At 43.2% G+C, this 23,559-nt stretch overlaps 1 protein-coding gene across 2 annotated transcripts in view; it reads left to right on the top strand.

Moving 5' to 3' along the window:
* Positions 1 to 1,074: 1,074 nt before the first annotated feature.
* Positions 1,075 to 23,559, top strand: part of LOC103368946 (adenylate cyclase type 1-like) — a 31,355-nt gene continuing 8,870 nt past the window's right edge. For both annotated transcript variants that reach the window (XM_008297498.1, XM_008297497.1), the window contains exons 1-7: positions 1,075 to 1,683; positions 4,480 to 4,629; positions 4,899 to 5,017; positions 11,304 to 11,415; positions 21,375 to 21,502; positions 22,332 to 22,490; positions 22,843 to 22,984. In XM_008297498.1, the coding sequence (XP_008295720.1) occupies positions 1,075 to 1,683; positions 4,480 to 4,629; positions 4,899 to 5,017; positions 11,304 to 11,415; positions 21,375 to 21,502; positions 22,332 to 22,490; positions 22,843 to 22,984 (1,419 nt within the window). The remainder of the gene's footprint in view (positions 1,684 to 4,479; positions 4,630 to 4,898; positions 5,018 to 11,303; positions 11,416 to 21,374; positions 21,503 to 22,331; positions 22,491 to 22,842; positions 22,985 to 23,559) is intronic.

The following is a 23,559-nucleotide window of genomic DNA, read 5'->3' as shown; positions in this document are numbered from 1 at the left end:
CACTCTTTGTTTACCTGTCACACTGCATACACTCATTCCGTGGCTGAGTTGGATCAGCGAGAGCTCAGAGTGAGAGCCAGGGAGGGGGAACAGAAGGCATGTGAGTGTCCTGGTGGCATGGTAGAGTGCTGGACTTTGGCATGGGCCATCCATCTGTCACTTTCTTACACCCTCTCTGGCACTGATGGGTCATGGCAACGGCAGCCTGTGACGGATGACTAATCTTCCCCTGGTAATGAATGAGACACCACCCTCTGAATGCCAAAAGGTTGCTGATGGTGAGGGTGGCTGCTTCACTGGCAAAGTCTTATGATGAATGATATGCAGTCATGTCTGTGCCAAGCAAATACAGTAGCTGCCAGCTTGTGGAGAGTCTGGAATTTCATGAATCATGGTGTGAAAACGTTGATAAACAGTCCTGCTTCTTTCTCTCCTCCACTGTGTTCATGCATGTGTGTGAGTGACAGAGCCAAGCAGAGGAAGGGCTTAAATGAATGCAACAAAAAAAAAAAAAATCTCTAATGATGGAAACATGTCATGTGCAGGTGGAAAAGGGAAGAAAAAAAAACGGACGTTGCCATTATGGATGAGCAGCTCTGTCGGGCTGCTGAGGGCAGCTCTGTAGTCCAATCGTCTTGACTGTGTGTGTTGAGTAGCTGAGACCTGTCTTATCTTCACCTCATAATGCGCAGGCGTGATCCTATCTGAGCCCCGCAAAAAGCTGTTACCACCAGAACTAGACGTCGTGTGCGCTGCGCTTCATGTGGCGCGCAAACGAACGCTGAATTTTAAATATTTTTTTCTGCACATTGCTCTGTTTTGCAGATAAAGACAGTCCGGGAGGATGAAGGTTCGTCTGCAAGCTGATCTCTCCGAACAACACAGTCCAACCTGTGGATAGTGTGGAGCGCGTCTGTGGCCACCGGCCAGTCTCCGCTATCTGGGACGCTCTGCCTTCAGCCCGCTGTGCGCGTCTTGTTTTTCCGTCTATTTACCGTTGGCTCCGGTTCGTGTCGGCGTGTGGGGGGGATCCGGTGTTCCGTTTGAGCTGAGCTGTGAGCAGGTATTCAGTTTATGAATGGCACTGACATGGAGGAAATACCGTTTCAGAAAGTCAAAACCAGGCGGAAGAGAAGTCACTGTCCACCGGGCGTCCCTCTGACCACCATCGTGTGCGAGGACGAGTTCGACTGCAAGGAGCTCGAGTCCCTCTTCCAGAACTACAACCTGAAACTGGAGCAGACGTCCACTCTCAAAGCCCTGGCCGTGCTCATCTTCATGTCCTCCACGCTGGCCGTGCTGGAGTTGCTGTCCGGCCCCAGCCTCACCATCTCCAAGGGGTCCCATCCGGTCCACTGTGTCATCTTCGTGTCCCTGTTCATCGTAACTAACGTCAAGTACCTGCAAGTGACTCAGCTGCAGCAGATCGTGAACCTGACGCTGCTCTTCGGCTTCACTTTCTCCTTCCTGTGCTGCCCCTTCTCGCTGGGCGCCATGGGCATGGAGCCCCCGACGTCCCCGGAGCAGGGCATGTGGCAGCTCATCCTGGTCACCTTCGTCGCCTATGCGCTCCTGCCCGTCCGGACGCTGTTGGCTGTGGTGCTCGGAATAATGGTGTCGATCTCGCATCTGATTGTAACCGCCACTTCTGTGACAGTGAAAACGCAGAAACTGTGGAGAACGGTGAGTATGCAGTGATCATTAGAATTTGAGGAAGCAGCAGCAGCAGCTTTATACGCACGAGTTAAAGTCCTCGGTTCAGCACCAAGGACAGCTCCATGTGGCTCCACTTGATAAGCCTCACTTGGGCTGTGATCAAATCTGACAAAAGCCACAACACAGCATTCCCACCAGGACCTGCTTTGGTTACTGGAAAGTCAACTTTAACCACCAGGTCCAATCAAAACTGAGATTCTGCAGCTTGATCTTAACTCCTGGTGGCATGTGGTGGACCAAACACAAAGTGTGAGGTAGAATGTCACGCATGTAACCGACTCTGCATATTTATTGACATTATGTGATGGTGAGCTGCTGCTGCTGGTGGTGGTGGTGGTGCTGCTGCTGGTGGTGCTGCTGCTGCTGGTGGTGGTGCTGGTGGTGGTTGTGGTGGTGCATACCTGTAGGCCCACAGGAAGAAAACAAACAAACAAAAAAACTGAATAAGCAAAGCTGTGTGCCCGAGACTGTCTCCTTGGGGATGTGATTCAGTCCCAAAGGAGCTGGCTGGAAATGAAGAACTAGACTGACATCCTGCTAGCACCAGAAGTAGGGCAAATTGGAAGGACACACACACACACACACACACTCACAGGCTGCACTTTCACTACACTATGCTTCAGTTATGAAAAAGAGGGCAAAGTCATGCATGTCATTTCTGAGCTGAAATAGAAATTGGTACACCACTCTCTGTACATTTATATCTTTGTACCTGTTTCTGTCACAATGAAACACACATTTCTGACTGCCATCAGGTGTGGGGAAAGAAGATATGTCACATCACTCAAACCCTCCGGAGTGGGAGTTAGGGGGGTGGGGGGGCAGTTAATGGAACATTTCTGCCCACATATGACATGAAGATTTCTCAGAAGCCAAATTGAGATTCGATCAGTTCAATCACGCCCTCGGATGATGACGGCGTGTTTGCAGAGGAGATTGTTTCCCCCCCTGCATGTAGGATATGAGATACCTGCATAGCCATGTGAAGGACAGTGTTAGCTGTACTACCATAGATAGCTAATCCATTAAGCTTAGAGATGAGCTGTGTGGCATGACCCCGCATAGCCCAGGTTCGCACCAGCCACCCACCTAGGTCCGACCTGCGGCGCTGTTTACCTCCGCAGCTCGGTCTGTATGAAATGTTTTTATTGCTTGTGTGGACTGAAAAACAGGCTCTTTTTAAAAAAATCATGCATTGCAATAACTGAATAGCGACTGTGTGTAGGTAGCATGAACACTGTGGGGTGTTGTATGGCTTTAGTTTATAACCTTGCGTGTCTAAAGCTGGGATTAGAAAAAAAACAATATTCCTAAATTGAATTAGACCCCAATCCAAAGCACATTCACTCACATGATATAAATATAATGCTAACTACAAATAAAGTCCTTTGCTTTGCTGCTTATTCACATCAAGTGGAAACCTTGCACTGCAGCTTTATATCAACTTGAAGTTTACTTTTTTTTAATCACTGCATGAAACAATAAAGATAAAATCTCCGCCAGGTGAGATAGCTGGAAGCGAGAAAGCAGCGCTGCAAGGTCCATTGTGGCAAAAAAAAATTGCATTTATCTCAACAGATAAGCGCACGAGCGAGTGTTTTACACCAATTAAGTCAGACGTCCACATTTATTTACTCCAGGCTGTAAAGAAACTTGAGCATCGTTCGAACATGTTGACGCTTGCCAGCACTGCTGCCAAGCACAAAGACAGACTGCTGCTGCCAAAAACAGTCTTTTCAAGGCAATCAATTATTCATTGCTCTGGGAAACATGCCTGTCTGTGGTGGTGGAAGTTTGTTAAATTTTAGAAGAAGTGCGCGTATCATATGAAGCTTTGACTGTGAAGCACAAATGGTCTGAAATGACACTAGATAGATTTTTTTTAATATGTGAAATGGAAAGTGTTCTGCTCCAGTATTCCTTGAAGGCAAAAATGCTCCTTTGTTGACTTGAGCTGTAAGAAACAACAACGATGAGTAAAGATATGAGTAAAATGAGTTTCTTTGTTTTATTTTGGATCTTTAATTATAGTCCACAGTGACGGCTTGCTGGTGTTGGAGGTGATAGAAGAGCCCGTCTGGTTTGTGTACAAAGTTATTGTCAGCTAACCTCAGTCAAGTCAAAGAAAGTGTCCGGCACAAGGTTAAAGGCAGTCATGCTGTTGTGCATCTGTTGTGATGGATGAACCCGAGTGCAGATTCGGAAAAGTCTTAGTGCCACAGACACCTCAAATAGGGAAATTATAATGCATCACCTTCTCTCACCTGCGTCTCATACAAGAACACATAATTAAAGACTAAAAATATATAGAGAATAAATTATGTATGTTGAAAGGAAAAAAAAACCAAATATCTAAGAAAAGCCCATTTGTTGAAGGAAGACCCCACTTTCAGGATCTCAATTGTAGGGACACACTTGCACTTTATATCCATTTAATTCAATTCAAATGACTTAATTTATCCCCTAGGGGCAATTTAAAAAAAAAAGTTAATCTTAATCTGCATATAATATTATATACATGCATTACACTCACACTGCACTGTGCACAAATGCACACAAACACCTGTGCATACATGAAACTATACGTTAATTTACACAAAAAACCACCTTCCACAGTATAAATTAAAGTCAGAGATTGTCTAACATTTGTTGCATCCTCAGCTTAATGATCTTCTGACGCTGCACCACAGAATTAAAGCTGTTTCATGTATTTTTTTCCCCTCCCTCCCTTTCTTTTTTTTTTTTTTTCTTTCCATTTTGCAGTTGGTTGCCAACACAGTGCTGTTCACCAGTGTCAACCTGTCAGGGCTGTTTGTGCGCATCCTGACAGAACGAGCCCAGAGGAAGGCCTTCCTGCAGGCTCGCAACTGCATCGAGGAGAGGCTCCGTATGGAGGACGAGAACGAGAAACAGGTACAGGCACAGGTGTACACTGCTCAAGCTATATGGGTAAAATTAGACGCGCATCTACCTCCCCGCCTCCCCCAATGCCGTGAGTCACTTCAACACATTATTCATTTCTGTTAGATTTCGTGCCTTTTTGTCTAGCACATTTCTTTATCGCCACTAACACTTTGTCCTATGATAACTTTGCCGCGGTTGACTGTGTAAATGACTTACTTTATCTTTTTCTCCCTCTCTCCCCCCGTCTCTGTTTCACACATACATATACGCACACTCAGGAGCGCCTGCTAATGAGTCTGTTGCCCAGGAACGTAGCTATGGAGATGAAAGAGGATTTCCTGAAGCCCCCAGAAAGGATCTTTCACAAAATCTACATCCAGCGCCACGACAATGTCAGGTAGGACCCTTTCATCGGCGCCGTGCAGCTGCACACCGGCCCTCTCAGCTGTGGAGCAACCCAAGTCTTGCCACTTTTAACAATGGCATTTGATGCCACCATATTCTCCTCATGGGAGGATTTTCTGCTGAAACTGTGGGATAAACACTGTCTCAGTGCATTACAATGCGTGCTAAAAAAAGAACGGAATAACTTGGCCAAACATGTCCTTTGGAAGGAACACTGAGGGCTATGCAGTGTTGTGTGATCTGACCTAACAGCGTCCTAAAACATTAACACCACCCCAGGCTGCTAAAACTGAAATATTTAATTTTTCATACTGAATATCAAGGGTTAGACCTCCTTGTTTTTATGGTCCAGATGACACCAAAGTCCTGGGACAGACATTTTGTCGCACCCTCTACGTGTTTAGTGACAGAAAAATGCTATATGTGGACAAAGATACAGAGATAATTAGCATCATGGTGCGAAACTTTCTTTTGCAAACAGTCCTGCATTTAAAACATACAGAGCTGTGATAAGCAGGATGCTCTGAAAGTCAAAGCAGTCATTCCACAGCTCTAGTGTTGGGTTTATTATTTATCATACTGCAGCATTACTACACATAACTTATGCATCAACATGCAAGTAGCGCTTTAATATTGTAGTTAGGACGATTTCAGTTAGTTTAACCTGCAGCAATAATCCCGTTTTTATAGCTGTCTTGTGTTTTCTTGGTATAATTCTTATCTGAAGCACAACTACAGCTGTGTACAATATTTGACTCTAAAGTATAAACTTACATCTAATCGAAACCCTTAAGTCACGTATTTCTGTAATAAATAATATTGTAGAATTTAAACTTGAGAGGCTAATTTCCAATGTTAATATTGTTTCTTCTTTGAAAAGTGCTTCGGCTTAGCGGGTACAGTTTTTAACGTGCTGTAGAAATAATGGTGACTTGACTTGACGCAGCACACGGAAACCTTAAAATGTTGTCCTGGTTCTAATCCACCAGAGCACATGTGCATTTCACGTCTCTAACTCTGCAGTGAGCTATCTTTGACCTTTAACCCTTCGGCACAAACAGGTTGTCTGAAAGCCCGACGTTTCCTCCTCCTTCCTCTGCAAAAGTCACATTTTTAAATTGTCCTTTTCCCCCCACTTTTTTATTTTTTAGTCTCCTACTGTATTGTTAAATCTCCCCTTTTCATGCTCCTGCATTTCCTTGTTTTCCTTTTCTTATCTTTTCCTCTTCCTCCTTCCCTCTGTGTTCTCAGAGCAGCAGGGAGGCTTAAGGAGGAGAGTTTGTATAGCCCCAGGATTAAGTTGCTACAGGGGATTAAATGCAATGGAGACTAAATTCTCGTTGTGTAACGCTCGGCGTGTGTGTGTGTGTGTGTGTGTGCGTGCCGGCGAGCGCGCACGCTGGTTAAATATGGACAGATCTCGGTGGAGTTCTGCTGATTGCTTTTGTGCCTTGAACTCCTTCAGATAGCGCCACCCTTTGAGAGCGATCTAGACGGGATGCAGACGTGATTTACGCCATTTGGGTGGACGGTAATTAGAAACTAAACGGTGTGCAGCGCAATTTACTCCGTTGTTTTTTTATTGTTACGACCTGAGAATGTGGGCAGATAGAAAGCAGTCAATAAAAGAAGAATATGACCTTTTGAAGATGTATTTAACAAGATTTTTCATCAGTTTGATGGGCTGAAGTTGAGTAACTTATATGATAACGCACAAAAAACACAGATTACTGTAAAGAAAAGACATCGTTAAACCCCCAGTTATTAAATCATTTCTTAATTTAACAGGTTGCATTTTTATTAATGACGAAAACAGTAATGACTTATTAGCGTGCATCAAGCCCCGCACACACAATAAATATACATAAAATGCTAGTAAAGACAAATATTAGCTGACATATGACATAGTGAAGAAGATTTTTACGACATAAATAACTCTCAAAGTGATGAGATAAATGTGAGGATCTCTAAATGATCAAAGTTTCAAACAATCACCCACTTGTGTCGCAGACGGGAGCTTCATATAGACGCTCATTCGCTCTGCATAAATTGCAGTTTGCCCCTCTAAAACTTGCTGTAAGCACTTTGCACACTCCTCTGCGTTGCCCCTGCTGCCGGCCTGGCGTCAGCACATCCAAAGCCCACGTACTGTATCTCCGGAGGGGCCCATCCGCGGTTAACCCTTGAGCTGGCACGTTGAGATTGTGTCTTCCGCTATGTGATTGAATCGACATCACATCTGCCAAAATAGCTACAGTAATGCCTCCCGCAGAGGGAAATAAGAGATTAGCATAATTGGGGGAATAACTCTCCTCAAATATGTTCCATTGGAGAGGAAATGATGAATTAGCGTGCAAGAGAGGGCGAGGAGAGAGAGGGGAGGGGGAGGCTGTATTAGACAATATTGGATGTTATAAAGTTGGAGCCACCACAGGATTAATTATGTTTGTATTATGTGGCTTATTGAAGTGAAGTTTTGCACCGTTCACTGATTGAGGAGGCCCGGATGCTCGAGCTGAGACGAGGTTTTGAATGGTACAGTAGGTTCGGTGTCAGCAGCAGCAGCAGCAGCAGCAGCAGCTCGCGCTAGAATAACTTTCAGCGGTTGCTAAGAGCCTCCGCAGTGCTTCATTTGAAGATTTTTGCTGGAGGACATTTAAAAATCAGACGTTCCCAGTCTGCAAGTTTTTCGACGCTTCAACTCCTAAAAAAAAAAAATGGAGGTGTGAGACTCCTTGATGAATAAAACGTCTCTGTACGTCCACTAGTTTACAGAACGTATGTAAAATGTTAAAATTCACGTGTTTGTTTCTACATTTTGGCTGTTTAAATCATGTTATGAAGACAAATAATAAAAGTCCAGGAGATAAAAATAAATCACAGATGTTTTGGTGTATTAACCGCATGCTCAGCACACACACTCTCATATTTATATTTGTCTGTTTGATTTAGTTTGCCTGTCCCGCCACAGGATACAGTTACTAATTACAGAGTACGCTCATGTGTTCTCCTACTTTCATTTATCCCTGGATTTATGCACCTCTGTGATGCGCTAAGTGGAGCAAGTTGCTGATGCTGGTGAGCTCCTTAATCATGAACGTTTCTATGAGCTGCACATAAAGCAACTCTGTCTTATTTTAAATCTTTTCAACTATATCGCAAGCAGAGTCTGGTTTGGTTATGATATTTATAAAGCGTGCCACCGTCATGACACCGCGGTAAATCTCTGCAGCGCTGTAAACAAGCACTGTGTCTTTAAAAGCCTGGACTTTGAATGGACCACGGCGCTCGTGCTCCGTGCATGCTCGCTCCGTGCACGTGCGAGTGCGGAGACAATGGTGTGCATGTGGTGGAAACGAGGCGAACGCATGAGATGACGAGACGCTGGGATGCTCTCAGCGGCACGTCGTGGCTCAGACGCATGTCGGGCCCCCTCAGTGGTGGAGTCTTCTAAATCTAAAACAGTTTGCATGCACGTAGGGATCTTTAGAAAAATAAGGTATGGAAGGGAAGCACCACGCCGGTTTGATGTCGTCACATCACACAGAGCTGCTGCATAGACTGAGCTCCAGGCGGACGACGCAGCGCTGCCGAGCTTCCTTTGAGAGCTGGAAGAAGCAACGCCGTCGTGTCGTCACCAGCGAAATTAGTCGTCTGCTGATGACAGGCTCCGGATACATGAGTTCATATCGTGGTTTGAAACCTTCCAGTCGTCGCTCAGCTGTTGTGGACGCAGAATGTTTGCAATTCATTAACGTTCTCTCGCATTTATCTCCTTATTTAAACCCAGTTTTGAATAATTAAGTCAAACGATGATTAACTTTGCAACCAGCGTGTTTAATTTTACATTTCAACCCTTTGAAGTCAATGAAAGTCAGCAACAGATGTACGGAGGGAAGTATTAATCTGCCCGTTTAACCACATTTCAGCCTAAATTTGGAACAATGAGGTGAAACGATGATTAATTTTACAATCAGCGTGTCTGATTTCAGAAGGCAGGAGACATACGGGGGGAAATTTTCTAGTCAGCAAATTAAGTTTTACTCAAAACAATTTACTCGAGAAAAAAAAAAAAGCTGAAATTGTTTTTGGCTTGGAGTTCAGCCCGAGCTTGAAACAGAATTCGTTGTTAGGCTGAGGGGATTAAATAACTGGGCATGTGTTGTGTAGGCTGATCACTCGAAATCAATTTGGTTTGTTATCCAGCTCTTTGCTCATTTGTTTGGTAATTCGCTGCTCATATTAAAGATGCTTTCGCTGCGTCCGCGCTCTCACACAGAAGGCGTTCGTCCGATGCAGAGTCTCTGTGAATTAAAACTTTAAAGTGTTTACGCTAGCCATCTTCCAAATATTTGTCAGATGGTCGCCAGTTGAAACGTCACCACGAACCGAATCCGCCGTCCCTCGTCGCGGCGACATCTGCGAGACGACCAAGTGACATTTAGCAGCTCGGGCCTGAGAGATCCAGCACTCTGACAGCTGTGAGAACTGGAGGAGCCCACGTGAAGGCTCGACGGTGGAGCGCTGCAGACGTGCGACTTGTTCGGGACAGTCAGAGTTTGATGACTAATCCCTTTCACGCCCTCCGCTGCAGCGCAACACTCGAGTTCTTCATGAGGAAAGTTCTGCTTTGAGAGAGAACACGAGGGAGAGTTTTTAGTAACCTTTCCTCCTTCTGATAATCTGCACTGAAGTGAACATAATACCTGCCAGCTCCCAGAATGCAAAGTTTAGCCAATCTGAGGTTTGAATTCTTCATATTTTTCATGCGAGGAAGTAAAATCTAAGATAAAACTCTTGCTATTTACTACTAAAAGTGCTATTTGATATATTTTTGGAGACCATTTCTAAGCTTCGAGTCTCTTATTGTTGTTGTAGGAACATCTGATGATATATAGTCGACGTATTTTGATGTTTTTTTTTAACAAAGAGCATCTTATTCTGAAAAGCGGCAGTAACAGGTAACCCCGACTCAGATCACGACACGAGAACATGCAGGTGGAACAAAGTTTTTTATTCCCTCCTCCATTCAGGCATCACTTTTATGTTTGCTCTTTATGATGCTTTCTTGGATTTTATTTTACTTTAGACTGACTTCATTTGTCTCCAGAGGGAAATTCAGTTGTTGCAGCAGCATGAATATTCAACAAAGGGGGTAAAGCAAAGAGACAGCACAGAATATCAGGGTAGAAGGTAAAATAAAATAAGAAATATAGAAATTATAATATAGAAAGAAAAGTCTACAAACTGTACAAGTATATACGAGAGAGATGCAGAAATGTGCAAAGGATCATGTGCTTAGCATTACAAATTTTACTTCCAGTTTTCAATTAAGAGCTTCTTTTTCTCTTTTTTTTCTCTTTTACCTGTTTTTTACAAGCTTAACTCTTTCATTCACATTTCTGAAATACTTCTTCTGTCCTGAACTTCCATTTATTCACCCATATTTCTGCCCCCATGTTCCTAAACCTTGTATGTTCTCCGTGTGGGTGGTGTGTACATGGAGCTTTAATGTTTGATGTTTTTTTTTTTTTGTAAATCCTTTAACCTGAAAAGCTTTGTGCTCAAGCTTGAAATGTGCTACATAAATAAAATGATTGTCATTAATCACAGTAATGGTTGCGGTACTCAAATCAAGGATGGGACAGAAAAAAAAAAAAAAGAGGGTTTCTACCCCTGCTGGTTAACAGCCTGATGAACTGTTTTTCGTGTCTGCCAACATAAATATCGAGCTAAAAATCCACACCTCCACTGAGAATACCAATAAAAGATGATTTTGGTGATTGCATTTTTGACCAAACATCGCCCTTCTAATTCCAGTCGGGGCGCTCTGAGTGCTCTGTGCAGCCTGTCAAAGGGGAATACAAGTTCACCTGGAGACGGTGACAATGCCTTGATGGCTGCATTATATCCTAGAATGGCTCCTCTTCAGTTCCTAACAGGACTCGTCTCCTCCCTGATCCCCGTGAGAATGCTCCTGCTTCTATTTTGAGTTGCTCTGCTTGACTGCGCTGCCAGTCACGTAGAGAATGGAGCTAGGTTCCCTCGCTCGCTCTCTCCTCTCATTCTTTTTAAAATTCATTAATTTAAATGTTTGATTCAATTTGCACATCATCCAAAGAGAACGATCAAACTGACATCGGCTCAGGCTGCCTTAATGACGTTTTTAACAATTCTCGAGAGCTAATCTGATCCGTAATCTACTTACGGCGTAGATGCAGTGTGACATGCCGTTCTAAATGCTTCTTCTTCTTCTTCTTCTTCTGTCTCTGTTGCAGCATCCTGTTTGCAGACATAGTGGGTTTCACGAGCCTGGCCTCCCAGTGCACGGCCCAGGAACTGGTTAAACTGCTAAACGAGCTGTTTGGAAAGTTTGACGAGCTCGCCACGGTGAGTCCCTCTTTGAATCCCTCAATTACAGACGCCGTTGGCACGCCAAACTGCTCTTTTTCCTCCAAACTCTAACGCAGCAGGGATGGTGTGTTGCTTTGGCTGCAGACTGCTGGCGCTAACCACTAGCTTAGCATGATGTCACAGCGAATACTGGAAGGCCATATGATGCTTAATATGATTATCTAGTGTTTCATTTGAGGAAGAGTTGACAGACCTCTTTAATCTGAGCCAGATTTACCCAGAGCTAAACCTCGCCTCCTCTCCGGTTGTGTGAATGAACAAAATGAAGGAGTCGCACTTGCTCCTGGTTTTTGCATGTGGGAAAAGATTCCAGCTCCACCCCATCTGTCAGTTCCTCATGTGATGACGGTGCTGAGGGTCCTCTTGTTGTGATTCTTACCCCCTGGATCGAGCCACTTTCTAATGTGACACTACAGGCGCTCGTGTTGCAGAATCTTCTAATAAATTTTCATGCATCGAGCTCATGATGCTCAGAATCTGCACGATGCTGCTCCGACACCTATGACATGAATTTGGAATGACGGCGCCTCTGTTCGGCGAGAAGGTTGAGCCCCAGAGTTCCTGCAGATCACCCAGCCACAGCCTTATCTACATGTAATCTGGCCTCTATTACTTACACTAGGCACATGCCCTTGTCAAATCCATTAATCCGCGGGATTACGACTAACCCTTTTTTTGCTTTCATAGAAGGTTTTACTTGGCCGTGTTGAGCGCTTCTATTTATAACTTGTTTGTTTACAGGCACAAATTTAGAACCAACTAAAATAAGAGCGCTTCTTATTTGGCTTATTTTTCGAACAATTGTTGCTGGCTTTCTCAATGAATCAGTCGTTCTACCTGACTGCTGCTGGTTTGTGTGGCTGGCTGCAGCTTCTTGTCGTCCTGTGGAAGGCTGCATTTTACTCAGAGATCCTATGAACCACAACATAGTGACTGCATGCATTCAAACACACACTCATCTGTAGTTTTTTATGATCATTGCCACAGAAACTGCAGCGAACATGTATTCAGAAGGTAACAGAAGTGAGGAACTAATCCTGTCAGCTCGCACTGGGAAGCTTTCTGCGTCACTATTCATCCTCAGAATCTTTTTATGCTTCCAACAGTTATGGCTAAATTACTCCAACATCACAACTTGCCGCTGTGAAGCGTGGAGTGGTTTTACAGAGTCGGAGGCGAGCTGGTGTGCTTGAGCTGCAGCAAGTAGGGAAGGGTGGATGTGTAAAGAGGCAGGGACTTCATAGCTCTAGTGTAGAGTTGCATCTCGGCCATTTCACTGGATCATATTTGATACGGGAGTTTTACACCGTCAGTGGGATATTTTTCTTTTTCCTGAAAACCCTGATGTTTGTATACACATGCAGCGCACCGATAATCCACCATGGAGCAGCAATTCATGCACCAAAAATAAAGGATGTAGCAGCAATTATACAAATAAAACTCATATATGCAAATTTAAATATATATATGTTTTGGGGAATTTGTCAGAAGGTTTAATAAAAACACTCCAGTTTCAAAAAATGTGAATTTTTTGGCAATTATTTCATGGTTCAGGCTTATTGAAGGGAGAAAAAATCTAAATGTGTAACTTTGATATCCAGAGATGAGTATTTAGGATTTTAATCAATAACAGAAGTAGGAACTTTTTTGCTGCATTCAAGGATTCAGGCTCTTTACTGGTCACAGCTCTACATGGGATACCGTGCGGTGAAATGCGTTGTGCACTTGTTCCACACCGAAACAATAATAATAGGACGAATACGAATAAAGAATAAAACACACAAGAAATAAATATATATACAGAGAGAAATAGTAATAGCAAAAATAAATCAATCAATCAATCACTAGAGTGACGTTACATTTATTTTAATTCCACAGCTGACAGTGACACATTTCATTCACTTCCATCTCCCAAAGCGCTTTGGCTGGAAGAAAACGATATCTTGAACTATGTCAATGTTCCTGCTGTTGTGATTCGAGCTGTCTCGTTCTTTTTTACTCACAGCTGACTAGATTGGTCTGATCTCCGCCCGGCCGCTCGCCGAGAGCCTCGCATTACACCGAGAGGCTGTCCCCGGCCGTGGGACTTGTCATCAAATGTTCTAGCCTTGCCCTGACCCAGAGCCCCACTCATTCTGATCTACTTTGGCAGGAAGTGGCAATGCCAGTGACTCATAGCTGTGGTCACTGTGGGCACGCAGACTCCTCTCCTTCCATACGAAGAGCGGGCGATGCCACATGGCCACTGGGCATCATCTCATAATACCATTCCAGCACCATCCCCACACCACCTGTCCACTCTTTGGACTTGTCAAGCTGCATGGGAAGTGGGCCAGGAACACAGTGTTCTCCTAAAGTGCCGTTGATGTAGCAGACCGAGGCTCCTCTCCTCTCCGCTCTCTCTAAATTTTTAACACGGATGAATATAAGGCAACAAATCTGAACCGAGCTTCATCAGAAAAGCTTCCACTCGCTCGCTCACTCAGTCCGACTGCACTCTCCTCCGTTCCCTTTTAAAATCAGGTAGCCAAGTTTCTGAATTTCACACATAGTCACCTAATGTAATTTTAGCCATCAGATAAAAATAAGATGGCTTTTTTCTGTGTGTGTGTGTGTGCGCCTGTGAGCTTTTATGACAGTCTGCAGCTTTAGCTCTTATGTTCACAGATGGAATGCACTATTTCTGTTCACCCATCCTGTGTCCAGGAGATAGTGCACACTTAGAAGTGCACGGAGCAGAATTTCAAACCGATCTTTTAAGTGTCGTCATCGGCAAAGTTGTTCGTTCTTCTGACACCGTTAGCGTTAGCTTCTATTTGGAGATCTGTACATGCAGATTAAATATTGGCTCTACTTTTAGCTGTGGTTTGGTCACCACCAACTTTTGGGGGAAATATTCGTCCCTTTAGCTGCTAAATGTTCCGCTAAGTTCGCCACCTCGTTGCTTTGTGTGCCTTTACTTTGGTGACAGGTAGCATACTGTAGGCTGAGTGCAGGGGTGTCCAATCCTGGTCCTCGAGGGCCACAATCCTGCATGTTTTAGATGTTTCACCTGATTCAAATGATCAGCTCATCATCAAGCTCTGCAGAAGCCTGATAATGATCCTGATCATTTGAATCAGGTGTGTTGGAAGAGGGAAACATCTAAAACATGCAGGACTGTGGCCCTCAAGGACCAGGATTGGACACCCCCGGCTTAGTGTTTCTGTTCCGAGGCTAATGAGAACATTGAGGCTGAAAGAGAAGAAAAACCAAAACATGCTGGTTGTAAAACCAAATCCAAAGAGTTGGGGTGATCTGCAGGGTTTCGGTGTTCGTTCTCAGGTGGTTTGTCACGATGAGCAGCCTTCAGTAGTTCATTCATGTCATGGTTAGCAAGTAATTAAGCAATGCCTCAGTGGAAAGAAAGCACAAGAAATGTGTTGTCTTGGAAGTCAGAGTTGACGAAATTAAACAAAGCAAAACACTGCGGGTGCTGGATCAGGTCCAGATGATAAATTCGACAGTAGAAGTTTTGGTTCAACGGGAATATCAAGTTCAGGTGTGTGCCCCCTGATTGTAATTCACCTGCGATAGGAGCGGTTACAGCCAACGAAACCACTGCTATGCCAGGATTTTACCATTGATTCTCACACTTGCCAACATCTATGGAGAAAATCGGGTGTGGAATAGTGGAAAACACAGGTGTGGTCCTTCAACTGAGCTGGCCGACGGCGTAACATTTACATTACGAGACATTAAAAAACAACAACAATACCTTCTTGAAGTGAGCGGGGAGGTAGCTTTGAGAATTGAAGTTTTACAGGAAAGCCACTCACGCTGATCAGTATTTCGCCGTTTGATTCCCAACCCACCCACACGAACGCAAGCTGGGAGTAATTATAACTCTTCACCACCGGGCTGAGGATCCGCCGACCGCCGCTGAGACCGAAGACAAGGCGCGCATCTCAGGGGGGGAAGCTTTGAAACCTCAGCGCCACCCAAACTTGGTCTTTGTTGAAACCGTGAGAACGTCACACCAGACTGACACCCGGAACACACACAGTAATTATCCCGTACATGGGTTTTACTGTACTGTAGGATACGAATTCGCTTGTCAATATAAGAGGGACAAGGATGCAAACTGAGGCCGCCCTCACTCTATAGACACATCTCAGGCTAACAGTCCGTCCAGCGCCTGAAACAACAGCTCGAGCCGCGAGAGGAACTCTGATTAATTTATGGTTTGTGTGCTGCCTGCTATATACCATTAATAGCTCTGCGCTGGATGAGCTTTTGTGTCTGTGTGCATGCATGTCGTCGTCGCTGCTTCCGCGGCAGAGTTTCACAAAGCTTTTCATTCTCGTCTCCCTTTTCTCTCCTCCTGCAACACCTCCCTGCATCACAGCTTTCAGACTCCTCCGCTCCTTGTTTCTCAGCTTTTTTTGATTGACACGCAGCAGCCTACTTCCCTCAACTGTGTCTTTTATGCCCCGTGGTTCTCCGCACTCTCTTCCTCTTTCATGTTTCCATTTTTAGGACGGCTCAATGATGTATCTATCTGCTGTCTCTTACTTCCTCGACAAGACCGAGTTTCCTTTTCATTCACTCATATGTGACTGCGGGGGGGAAAAAAAAAGAAGCTTTTACCGCATGTGCAATTTGTAAATATGCTAAAGTTTAAATGATTCATTCCTAAATTGATTCTTTGGAGCAACATGAGACAGGGTTAATAAAAAAAAAAATCATGTGAGGATTTGAACCCCTAACAACAACAAAAAGTTAACTTTGCAAAAAAAAAAATCCAAATGTCTTCTGCAGGTATACTGTGTACAAAACTAAATCCCGCGCCGGGTAAAATATAGCAAATCCATCTGGCTAGGATGCTAACACAAATGTATTACTCTCAAACCGAGCGCAGGAACTGTTCGCTGCCCACATGGTGACAGCTGCCTGCCAGAACCTCAAATCTGGGTGTAAACACAATCAGATAACCTTGTTTGGGTTTGTCTCATGAGCAGTTGCAAGGATCACTATCAAGTCCTGCTGTTTCCTTCAGATGCCTGTGTGCAAAAAAAAATACAAAAAATAAAAAATGTGGACTGAAGCAAAACCCAAACCAAACAAGCCAGCTTGGGTTCTCGACGGAGGAGCGAGACGGAAAAAAAAAAACGCTTCTGTTTCAAGAGGAAAACAGGACGATCGCATCGAACAGAACGTGAAGCATCATGAACTTGTGTAATATTGGGAGACTCGGATGAGGCAGATTTTAAAAAATAAGCTCAAATCTGAAGCAACAAAAGCTGCGATATTGTGATTTTTTTTTTTTTATGGATAGATCTTTCCATAAAGAACCTCGAGCGTCCTCTCTGATTTTTTTTAACCTAATCAGTCCTCGTTTATGAAAGAGTTTTTTTTTTTGTTATAAAACTGTATTCTCCGAGCCCACACGGAGATAATCCTAAAGACATCATCGTCAGGGTTATTTATCAGATTTGACAAAGCTCTCTCCGGAGCCACGAAAACATTATGAAACCGTTCTGCTCTCATGTGCATAAAAAAAATCTGTGGATCCCAAGTGGACATTTTTATTTGAAAACTTCTCAATAATTCTACTTATCAGTTGCGTTTTTTAAACATATGGTGCAGCTAAGTACTGATTTCATGGAAAAACAGCTTATTAAGTGATCCTAAGGTGACAAAAACTGACAAGGAACAAAACTACAGTTTATCTCCCAGGATAGAAATAAAAATATATAGTTATTTACAGTATGTACAGTACAAAACTACAATAGATCAAGCTTCAAACATGATGTTTATTGAATTTGGAACCTGTTGTCGTGCTTCATTACAGTTAATGTTGTTTGACTGCTGGTGCGCAGTCGCTCGCTGCTCATTAAGATGATAGATATGGAAAAAGAGAAATCTGTTCTGTGTAACTCACACAAATGCAGCAGGCGTCCAAAAGTCTAAATATATTTCGAGTACATTTCTTCCAAGAAAACACTGCTCCTTGTTTCCAATTCAAATGTTCAGCAAACCGTCCTCGACCATAAAAAAAAACAACAACAACTGAACATTTGTTATTTGTCATAGCTGTTAAATATATCTACATTAATAGCTTTATTTCGCAGATTTCCAACACCCACTCGCTCCGGCCCACCAGGTTTGGGGTGGGAGGAGGAGAAAGTGTTGATATATTTTTTCATTTGTTGTTGCGCAGAAATTAATTCAAATCAATAACGGAGCCGGCTACGACGGGAAATATCCGCCCATGTGCAGAGATGGAGAGATGTTGAGAGAACTCGGCACTCTGGAGGATCCCGTGTAATAAATCAAGTCCGTCTACACTGATGACATGAAAATACGTCAACAAGGCGCAAAGCAAAAAAACCGTAATGGCCTCATATAAAATGCATAAAACTGGGTGATTACTTGCAATGAGAATCGGGAAAAAGTGTTTTTCAACAGGGCGCCGCTGCTGCTGCTGCTGCTGCTGGAGGACAGATTCAGAGACAGATAGTCGCAAACACACCTTCTGTCTTGCGACCTTTCAACCTCCCAAAGTTACAGGAGTGGAAGTCTTAATCTTTAACCTCATCAACGCAGCGGTGATCTTTGTCTGGAAGGTGAAGCAGTCTGCGCCGCTCTGTCCTTCAGGGACTTGAAAGGAACTGCTTCTGCCTCATCTCTTTCCCTCCTAATCATTTATTGAATGTTCCCCCTCCCTGTATTTGTGTCTTTGTCTCTCCCTTTTTTTGTCTCCCTGTCTTTGTCTGTGTGCACGGACTAGTTGGCTAATTTGCATTCCTGCGAGCATATGGGTGCTCTCCATGTTGGGTGAAACGACTGCACCAACCTTAAGCAAACCTGTTATCATAGAAACGTTATATCTTCTGCTGCCTTTCTAAACGACACAGGTGTCAAACCCCACCTGCCTCTGATACGCCGTGTACCCATCTTCCTTCTATACTGATGACCACCCAGATTGCCCACAATGCTTCAGTCACATGACAGCAGTAATCCTGCTTGGGTCTGAATCCGCTCCTAAGCTCTCACACTGCAGATTAGCACAGGAAAAGTACAGAGTAGGAGACTCTGTAAGTACCAGGGCTTCCCCTGCTTCCTGCAGCTTCAGCCATGCCTCACTATAGCACCATCTGTTACTGCTCCACTTTGCCCTGAGTTACCCCGAAGAGACCTCAGTGCCCCCGCCACGGTTAAACGGTTAGACGGGAAGGAGACAAGACAAGAGGAGAGTCTGAGTGTCGCCGCAAAGACTTCAAGTGAACGCATTAAGATCCAACTCACAAGTTTATTTTGTAAGCAAGTAACCTTATCGAGACTCATGTTTAGAACGATGAAGTGAAAACGCAGAATTGAAAATGAAGCTCTGTTTTTTTATTGCTCAGATGAAAAATACTTGAAAGTGAAGCTAAGTGTGTTGTTCATGTTAACACTGAGTACATTCTAAAACATGTGTTTGTATGTAACTGTTCACCGAGGCTACAAGTTTGAGGAAACCAAACACACCTGAAAAGATCTGGCATCGATAAATAAAAGAAAATCTCACAAAACCCAAATTAGGATTTACTTTTTTCCCCTATTTATAGTTTCATCCGGCTGAACACCAGGACACATTTTGAAGGAGTCCTATAGTGAAGAATTTATATACACATAATAATAATAATAATACTTATATTGTGCTTTTCAAGACGTTCAAAGATGTTTTACAAAGTAGGTAAAAACACAACAACAAGACAAACAAACAAAAAATAACATTACATTACAAATAACATTATAGTCACGTGAATTAAATATCAAGAGACACAATGAAATAAAATTATAAAAACATCCCAAAGCACGTGAGTGAAATCAGAGGTAGAATACAGTACGGATAAATATTAAAATTTAGTAAATGTGAATAAAAATATATAAAATCTAGAAGGTTAGAGAGAAAGTTAAAGATGACCAAGACGACTAATAACAGTGCATTTTACTTATATTACACAGGCAGTAAATGAAACTTAAATATTAATATTGTACTATAAATGTCATAAACATTGTGTGAAAACAATAAGAAATGTGTAGCCATAATGTAAACAAGTATATTTATGTACAGTAGGTATCTAAATATTATATTTGTAGTAATTTTGATTCCTCATTTTAACTTTTATTTCACTATTTTGGACAATAGTTTAACAGAAAATGTGTTTTCCAGGTAAAAACCATCACAGCTCCTCAGCTTCAACATCGTACTCTTTCCTTATTCCGGATGAACAGCTTTCACACCGAGAACACTCGAACCTCCACGAGGCAAACACACGTCGCTAGCATCCCCAGCTATCCTGCTATTCTGAAACTCGCGTGTTAAAAATAGAGCATCCGTCTTGTCTTGTGCCCACCGACGTGCATAATTAGGAGTCTTTGTGCTCTTCACATGCGTGGCCGGCAATCCCATTACCTCCATGGAAACAATAAAGGGTTATGAGAAGGCGCCCACGGTAACCTGGTCTCCCTGGTAAAATGAATGTCTGTTGCTCATATCCTCTAATAATGGGTTATATTTGTGAGCCGTCTTTTCATGCCGCCGCGTGTTGTCCCTAAAGACTGAGAGTGACTCACCTTATTCCCTAAAGTGAGGCTGAGCCTTTGATTTAGCGCCGCGTTGTGGGAGCCGTTTTCAGCGCTGGGTTCAAAATCTCAAGAGTTTTCTACGAGATAACGATCGAGAGATGTTTGTCATCCGTGTTTTATTCTCTCTGTCTTTAGATTTTTGATTTGTGCCTCTGCTGATGTATCTCATCCTTGACTTTTACAAATATGGTTGATGTGTCCATTAATTATGCGGATTATGTTTATGCTGTCAACCAATTACACCCCAAATCAATTACTGTAGATTAGGTGGAACATCGATACCACTTTCATACAGTTAATAAGATGTTTAACCCAATGGCTAGTTAGCTTAGCTTAGCATGAACATTAGGAAAGTTGTTATCTGGTTGCATGACAGCGGTATCAACCCTCTAATCTCACTCTTGACGAGAAAGTAGGTGTTGAACTTGCTCCTTATTTCCTGCTTCCTGTTGCTTTGGTTTTCACTTGTTCAGGAAACAAGCCTTTGAAAAATGCTTTGGAACGCCAGTGTAGTCCAGATCCCGCGTGACACGGCCCGAGACACGTTAACTGGGACACTTGTGTTCGTCGGAACAGTTGACAAAAGAGATGCATTGCAGCCCTGAGTTGAATCCGGGTTTATGTGATGGAGAGTTTTAGCTCAGTGACACCTGGACGCCCCAATTTTATACGATTTGAAGAATTCTCAGTGCGGTTGCTGGACTTAAAGTCTTAAAAACAAAGTAAACTGCAGATCTTTTATTGCACTCCAGGGTTTTAAAGTATTACAGATATCATCTTGATGAATAGTCCATCAGTGTTCAGCTTTCTTCTCCAAATCATCCTGTATGTGTAAATAATCTGATTTGGTAGCTTTTTAACCCACTTGTCCAATTTGCGTTGAATGTTATGGGATGAACTTTTACACCATTATGATGTAGATGTTTCATTTAAACATCTACGACCAACCCGCACCATAAACTCCATCAACCCCGGAAACCTCCTCGTGATGGATGGCTCGAAGCGACTCCTACAAATTACACTCCTAGATATGGATCGGCGTAATCAGTGCAATGGATAAATTATAATTAAATGCCAGAATTTTTCAATCAAGCGCCCCTGGTCTCTGACGCCACTCGTGTGACTTAACCGGAGGAGTTCTGCTCTCTATTATTGTATTTAAACAATGACTAAGCACCTCAAAATGAACAAATGTTGATATTTTCAGAGGGTATAACAGTTTGTATTCCGTTACCGCCCGCCTCTTCTTGTGATTCATCTCCTCGGACGGGGACGCGGGATCACCGTTTGTCTCTTCAATCTGTCTTCTTGACCGACAGGAGAACCACTGTCGCAGGATTAAGATCCTGGGGGATTGTTACTACTGTGTGTCCGGACTGACCCAACCCAAGACCGACCACGCCCACTGCTGCGTGGAGATGGGCCTGGACATGATTGACACCATAACGTGAGTCCTTCATCAGGCTGTCTTGCATCTGTTTGGTTTTTGGTTTTTGACTCGAGAACAACTTCTAGACCACCGAGAAGTCAAAAAGATATTTTATTCTGAGGGCAGTGTGAACCTCTGATGGTGCTGAACTGCAGCTGGTGGAGAGAAAAAAGGCTTTAATGGAGAAAGAAGAGGAGCTACTTTATTTTATTTTTTTTATTGAGTTGGAAAGTGCTTTTTTTTCTCTCTTGCACAGTCTGCATAGTTTGGAAAGGAAAAAAAAAAAAGGGACCCAAATAGGAAAGTTGGAGACGCAGCAGAAGATTAAATCAGATACTTTCATGACTTGACTGAAAGTCTGTTAATTAAGATTAGGCTTTTTTTTCCCCCCTCCCAGCCCCCAAACACTGATTAAAAAGAAATGCTTAGCAGTATTTTTTTTTGTTCTTGGTCTATTTTTGGTTGTTGGAGCAAAGTAGAGCATTTTCTGAACCGTTGTTGTTTTAAGTCCACATCTTGACTGATATCTATTTATAAACAGTGCTCGTAGATTTTATATTCTTAATTTAGGATGTGCATCTGACCTCAGTTATTGTAGATCACCTCTAATAGTGACTTGGATTTGCACAGATAATGATAATTAATTAATAGTGCATGTATGCATCTAATTGTATTTGTTCATGCACATTTTAATGCATTTTAAGGCCACATTGTGTTGTGTTTTTTGTGCATCTCTTCCTGTAATGCTCTAATTATAGACATAAAGATATACTATAGAGATGCTACTGCTTTATATATACATGCACTGTAGCTTATGACCTCCTTCCTAACTGCTCTTTCCCTGCAGGTCAGTAGCGGAAGCCACAGAAGTCAACCTGAACATGCGCGTGGGCTTACACACAGGTCGGGTGCTCTGTGGAGTCCTGGGCCTCAGGAAATGGCAGTATGATGTGTGGTCAAATGATGTGACCCTGGCCAACGTGATGGAGGCTGGAGGACTACCTGGGTCAGTACTGAACACGTTACAAAGCCGTGGACGCCGTTTGTCTCTGTGTGGTGTGAAACAAGGCAAACTGAAGAGGAGACACGAGGTTACGTCGACCTGAAATGCAATGAAATTAAAGCTTTGAAGGGAAAACAAGGGGTTGGAGTGCACACAATACTCTTTAAAATGCAAGCAGACACATTTTTCTGAGAGTCAAAGTGTAGAAACAAATAAATTACTAAACCCAACTGATTCTTCTGGAAGTTGCATGGAACAAATTTAAACTGATTATTTAAAGAATAGATTTTGTTGACGCTTCTGCACATGACACCGGTTGCATTACGTGCTGCGCTTTGCCGTTTCTGTGCCGCAGGAAAGTTCACATCACCAGATCTACGCTCGAGTGCCTGAACGGAGACTATGAGGTGGAGCCTGGAAACGGTCACGAAAGGAACGCCTTCCTCCAAAAACACGAAATAGAAACCTTCTTTATAGTGCCATCTCACCGACGGAAGGTATCTTGCCGCAGTTTCACGTTGAGGAATGTGTGTTTTTATCTGCATGTAATATGACTAAAATGATAGCAAATGCATGTTCTACTTTAGCCTCAGATGACGCTGTTTATGAGACCACGGCCTGAACTGACCCTTCTAATACCTAGACAGTGTTCTCTATAGCTTCTGCAGTATGTTAATCCATATTAATGGACCTCTATGGTAAGTCAGAGTAGGCTAGCCCAGCAAAGGAGGCTTATCTCGATCAGTTGTTACCTCAGCGCTGAGATCTCCGAGCCAGCTATCCTTCAACTAGAAATATAGTGTAACAGCATCTAACTCTCTCACACATTTGTTGTTGAGCTGATCTCACTTCCAGCCTGTAATAGATTGGACTGAGGCTATAAAGATAGAGAGAGAGAGGGAAAAAAAACAACAGCCCGTGGCATACATCATCTCAAATTTGCACAGTCCGACAAACTTACAAAGATACGTGTGTGTGTCAGTGCATAAAACACGCACATCTCCAACAGATGTGCCACAAGCAGCTGGAGAGGGAATTTCAGTCTTGTTTCTATGTGACTCTATAAGGCCTC

This window comes from Stegastes partitus, unplaced genomic scaffold (assembly GCF_000690725.1).
Source record: "Stegastes partitus isolate 25-593 unplaced genomic scaffold, Stegastes_partitus-1.0.2 Scaffold1225, whole genome shotgun sequence".
Taxonomy (NCBI): Eukaryota; Metazoa; Chordata; class Actinopteri; family Pomacentridae; genus Stegastes; species Stegastes partitus.
This window is presented reverse-complemented; position numbering and strand designations above follow the sequence as displayed.